A 5,848-nucleotide genomic window follows, 5' to 3' on the forward strand; every position below is an offset into this window, starting at 1 on the left:
TTTTTTTGATTTATTGTAGAGATGAGGTCTTGCTGCCCAGGCGGGTCTCGAACCCGCGGGCTCAGGCAATCCACTCACCTCAGCCTCCCAAAGGCGCGGGATTACAGGCTGAGCCACCGAGTCCGGCTTTATTTTTATTTTTAATTGATTTTTATTTTTATTTTTTTTGAGTTGGAGTCTCACTGTCACCCAGACTGGAGTGCGTGGCCGCTCCCGGCCACCACAGCCTCGACCTGCTGGGCTCCGGCAATCCTTCCACCTCAGCCTTCCAAGCAGCTGGAACTAAAGGCGCGTGCTACCACGCCCAGCTAATTTTTGATTTATTGTAGAGATGAGGTCTTGCCAAGTTGCCCAGGCAGGTCTCGAACCCGCGGACTCACGCAATCCACTCACTTCGGCCTCCCAAAGTACAGGGATTACAGGCTGAGCCACCGAGCCTGGCGCATTATTTTTAGAAATTCAAGGGGGATGCCGGGTGCAGTGGCTCACGCCTGTAATCCCAACACTTTGGAGGTGGAGGTGAAAGGATTGCCTGAGCCCGGGGCTTTGAGACCAGCCTGGGCAACTTGGTAAGACCTCATCTCTACAATAAATAAAAAAATTAGCTGGGCATGGTGGCAGGAGCCTGTAGTTCCAGCTACTTGGAAGACTGAGGCAGAAGGATCACCTAAATCCAATAGGTCAAGGCTGCAGTGACTATGAGCATGTCACTGCACTCCAGCCTGGGAGACAAAGTGAGATGCATACTCAAAAAGAGAGAGGGAGGGAGGGTATCGCTGCCATCTTGGCCTCCTCCCTCCTCAGAAACGGGGTCTCACTGTGTTGTCCAGTCTGGTCTCTTGGCCTCCCAAAGTGCAGGGAGCTACCATGCTCAGCAATTTGGTATTTTGTTTTGTTTTTTTTTTTTGTAGACGTTTAACTCTGTTGCCCAGGCTGAAGTGCAGTGGCATGCTCTTGGCCATCATAGCCTCAACCTGCTGGGCTCAGGTGATCCTTCTGTCTCAGCCTTCCAAATAGTTAGACAGGTTCATACCACCATGCCTGGGTAATTTTTGATTTATTGTAGAGATGAGGTCTCACCAAGTTGCCCAGGCTGGTCTTGAACTCCTGGACTCAGGCAATCCTCTTGTCTCAGCCTCCTAGAGTGTTGGGATAACCGACGTGAGCAACTGAGCCTGGCAGCAATTTGATTTTTAATAGAAGATATCTAGCTTATCTCAGAGTCAGGTCCCTATAAACCTTTATTTTTTCAAGTATGAGTAGGTGGCTAAGTAAGGCTAAGCAAAGGAATATCAAAAGAGAGCTGGAGGAATTCTCTGGAAACATTTCTTTTTCCTTCTTAGGCCATTGTTGCTCATCTCCATTTTACCAGGGCCAGGCAATAGTGTGTTAGAAGGTTAAACCAGCAAGTTTTCTGTCTCTAGTTCTGTTTTATTTGACACGGAGGGAAAAAACTACATATCTATTATGCTAAGAAAGCTTTGTTTTAGCAAAGTGGAGCATTTGAAATGAATTTCCATCAAAATATAATACAGACCTAGATAAATGCAGGTAAGTAAAAATTCAGGAATATGAAACATTATAAAAAGAACCTACAGTGTTTTTGCTGAAAATATTTGGGTTTAACCTTGAATTATGGTATTAATTTTTATTTAACTTTAATAATCTTTGCTTATCAATTTTTTTCATCTTAAAAAATAATCCCTCAAGAGAGCAAGCTTAATTTCCTTCCTCCTGAGACAGGTATTTTTGTTACTTTGAGGTATATCTAATTTTATTTCTGTGAGGAAAAGATACCTGTAGCAGTTAATTGTAAAACTGAACAGTACAGAAGTTTGACCATTTTTTTTCCCTCTTTTTTTTAATTTTAAAATTGTGGGGTACATTTCAGCATTAGGTATACAAATGTTCATTATGCAGGTACCCTTGTTGATGAAGTGTGCCCCTCCCTCCCCTATTTTTTTTGAGTTGGAGTCTCACTATTGCCCAGGCTGGAGTGCAGTGGCACACTCACAGCCACCGCAGCCTTGACCTGCTGGGCTCAGGTAATCCTTCCACTCAGCCTTCCAAGTTGCAGAAATTACAGGCTTGCACCACCACACCTGGCTAATTTTTTGATTTATTGTAGAGATGAGGTCTCACCAAGTTGCCCAGGCTGTTCTTGAACCTCTGGGTTCAGGCAATCCTCTTACATCAGCCTCCCAAATTGCTGGGATTATAGGTGTGAGCCACTGTGCCACGCCTAGTTTGTCCATTTTTTTAGGTCTTATCCCTTTCAGGAAAAAGGAAGTAGTTTGTTCACAATTATTCTATTACGAAATTATAAAATCCTGGTAGTTGTGGTAGAGGTTGTGGTAGACGTTGTGGTAGAGGTTGATATTGTTGAGAAAATCATTAATTCTTAACATCTGCCATACTATTAATTAGACTTTTTTTTTTTTTGAGTTAGAGTCTCTGTCACCCAGACTGGAGTGCAGTGGCCACTCTCGGCCACCGCAGCCTCAACCTGCTGGGCTCCGGCGATCCTTCTGCCTCAGCCTTCCAAGTAGCTGGAACTACAGGCGCACACTACCACGCCCTGCTAATTTTTGATTTATTGTAGAGGTGAGGTCTCGCCAAGTTGCCCATGCGGGTCTCGAACCCGCAGGCTCAGGCAATCCACTTACCTCAGCCTCCCAAAGCGTGGGATTACAGGCTGAGCCACCGAGCCCGACTAGACTATTTTTTTGAGTCGGAGTCTCACTCTGTCATCCAGGCTGGAGAGCAGTGGCATGCTCATGTCTATTGTAGCCTTAACCTACTGGGCTCAGGTGATCCTTCAGCCTAGCCTTCTAAGTAGTTGGTACTACAGGTGTGTGCCAGCATGTCTGGCTAATTTCTTGATTTGTTGTAGAGACAAGGTCTCACCAAGTTGCCCAGGCTGGTCTTGAACTCACGAACTCAGTCAATCCTCTTGTCTCTGCCTTCCAAAGTACTACAATTACAGACGTGAACCACCTCACCCAGCCTAAACTATGATTTTGATTAACTAGAATTTATGCATTAAATAATATACATAATACTTAAATATTATTCAAACTGATTTTCAGGGGATGATGGTTATGAACAAATTTCCAGTGATGAAGATGGAATTGCTGACTTGGAACGTGAAACATTTAAGTATCCACACTTTGATGTTGAATACACTGCTGAAGACTTGGCTTCGGTTCCTCCTATGACATATGATCCATATGACAGGGAGCTTGTACCACTTTTGTACTTCAGCTGTCCATACAAGACTACTTTTGAAATTGAAATCAGTAGAATGAAGGATCAAGGTCCAGATAAAGAAAACTCAGGAGCAATAGAAGCCTCAGTGAAGTTAACAGAACTAATAGATTTGTATCGGGAAGATAGAGGTGCAAAATGGGTAACAGCTTTAGAAGAAATTCCAAGTTTAATAATAAAAGGATTAAGCTATTTGCAGTTGAAGAACACAAAACAAGATTCCCTTGGCCAGTTGGTAGACTGGACCATGCAAGCTTTAAATTTACAAGTAGCCCTTCGCCAACCCATTGCCTTAAATGTCCGACAGCTAAAAGCTGGGACCAAATTAGTATCCTCACTAGCAGAATGTGGGGCTCAAGGAGTCACGGGACTACTACAAGCAGGAGTGATCAATGGATTATTTGAGCTTCTGTTTGCTGATCATGTATCATCTTCTCTTAAGTTAAATGCTTTTAAAGCTTTGGACAGTGTCATTAGTATGACAGAAGGAATGGAAGCTTTTTTAAGAGGTAGGCAGAGTGAAAAAAGTGGCTATCAAAAACTTTTGGAACTCATACTTTTAGATCAGACTGTGAGGGTTGTCACTGCTGGTTCAGCCATTCTTCAGAAATGCCATTTCTATGAAATCTTGTCAGAAATTAAACGACTTGGTGACCATTTAGCAGAGAAGACTTCGTCTGTTCCTAACCATAGTGAACCTGATCATGACACAGATGCTGGACTTGAGAGAGCAAACTCAGAATATGAAAATGAGGTAGAAGTTTCTATGGATATGGATCTTTTAGAATCCTCAAATATAAGTGAAGGAGAAATAGAAAAGCTTATTAATCTCCTAGAAGAAGTTTTTCACTTAATGGAAACTGCACCTCATACAATGATCCAACCTCCTGTTAAGTCTTTCCCAACGATGGCACGAATTACTGGACCTCCAGAGAGGGATGATCCATACCCTGTTCTCTTTAGGTAAGACACATTTATTTTTTGGGAAATAGATTTCACAGATCATTGGAGGCAATTTTATGTGGTTGATTTTTAAAAATCTGTTTGTAGGTAATGTGTTTCTATGTAAGGATACTTGCTATTTCAAGGTATTATCGAAACTCAGTAGTTAAAAACACCTGAAAGCACCTTATTGTGGGTAAGCCTATATTGTGTTAGTTCTTACAGCAGAATTGGGAACTTAAGTGAAAGATTGTAATAATTAACAACATGCTTTTATAAACATGTCTATGAGCAAGAATAAATGAGAAACTACTTAGTTACTTCTGTGAAGGTGATACAAATGTACAGCATAGAAAGGAGAACTTTTCTGTGTGAACCCCCTTATACATTATTGCTCTAATACATTGTAAGTTGAAATTGTATTTTGTTAACTTAATTTTATAGTTCTGGTTAAAGATATCTTTAAGGTTGCATTACCACTTGTTTCTGCCATCTACCTCTCTCGTTATCTGTTGATACAATTTTGCCATTACTGTGTTAGGATCAGCATTCACAGTAAGTTTTTTATTTTGTCTTAATCTTTGAGCTTTTCTTTGCATTTCCCTGTAAATAACCTTTTAATGGAAAAATGACATTATAATTGTTTTATTACTATTTGGAGCATAGTCTGTTATCAGGAAATGGGTCATGTGTCCACTCCAAAATCTACCTATCTGTTCGCGTTTTTAGCTGAAGCTATTAGCCCTGTCTTAGTTTGAGTTCTCTAAAAGGCCAATTTGAGTCAAAGTCTGGAGTGCAGTTCTTTGTCTGAAAGGTTATCCTAGGAAGCAAAAATGCATTAAGAAAGTAAGTAGAGGAGAAAAGCCAGTAAAGGAAGTGTTATTAAGCTTACTATTACTGTGGATAACTGGGGCTCATCCTATTAGGGACCCTCTGAGGAACTGGCTAAATGGTGCCTCTTACTTATCCCGCTGAAAGACTCAGGCTGGGGCATTTGTCTACGAACTTCTCCCTCTTTGAAGTTTTTGCACCAGGAATTTCAACTCTTCCATCCTTTGAGCTGTTCCTGCTTTTGGTCTGAGCACCCTTTAATGGCTTTGGAGAAAACCCAAAGAAAGGTAGAGAGGCTCGGAGGCCAGATATTGGCAACCCACACAGACTTTGCAGTGGAAGATCAATGGGTCAGTGATGGAACCTTGGGGGGCAGTAATATGTGAGTGGTGAGCAGAGTAGGAGTTTAGGCAGGATACTTAGAAGGAATAGAAAGACAAAGTGAGAAACTGAAGTGAACAATGCCATGGAAACCAAAGAAGAAAATAGTTTCAGGAAGCAACGAATGATTATTGTGTCAGGTATAGTTGAGAGGTTCAGAAGGTAAGGACAGGAAATCATGTGTTTTGCAATATAGATGATTGTAGTTGGTGCTGTAGCAACAGCAGTTTATTGAAGCAATGGGAGAGGAAGTATGAATGAAAAGCAACTGGGAAATAAGGATGTGAAAACAGTGTAGGTTACTGTTTTAAGAAATTTGGTTAAGAGGGAAAGTAAGCTGGGCTCGGTGGCTCAGCCTGTAATCCCGCGCCTTGGGAGGCCGAGGTGAGTGGATTGCCTGAGCCCGTGGGTTCGAGACCCGCCTGTG

General features: G+C 42.0%; 1 protein-coding gene across 1 annotated transcript in view; it reads left to right on the forward strand.

The window, feature by feature from the left end:
- Window positions 1-5,848, forward strand: part of LOC103263096 (protein virilizer homolog) — a gene marked incomplete at its 3' end in the record, with an annotated part of 35,930 nt that overhangs the window by 24,797 nt on the left and 5,285 nt on the right. The window contains exon 8 of the mRNA XM_008060768.1: window positions 3,090-4,230. Within this exon, the coding sequence (XP_008058959.1) occupies window positions 3,090-4,230 (1,141 nt within the window). The remainder of the gene's footprint in view (window positions 1-3,089; window positions 4,231-5,848) is intronic.

The sequence above is a fragment of the Carlito syrichta genome, unplaced genomic scaffold (assembly GCF_000164805.1).
Source record: "Carlito syrichta isolate Samal-C Ts95f unplaced genomic scaffold, Tarsius_syrichta-2.0.1 Scaffold304720, whole genome shotgun sequence".
Classification (NCBI taxonomy): Eukaryota; Metazoa; Chordata; class Mammalia; order Primates; family Tarsiidae; genus Carlito; species Carlito syrichta.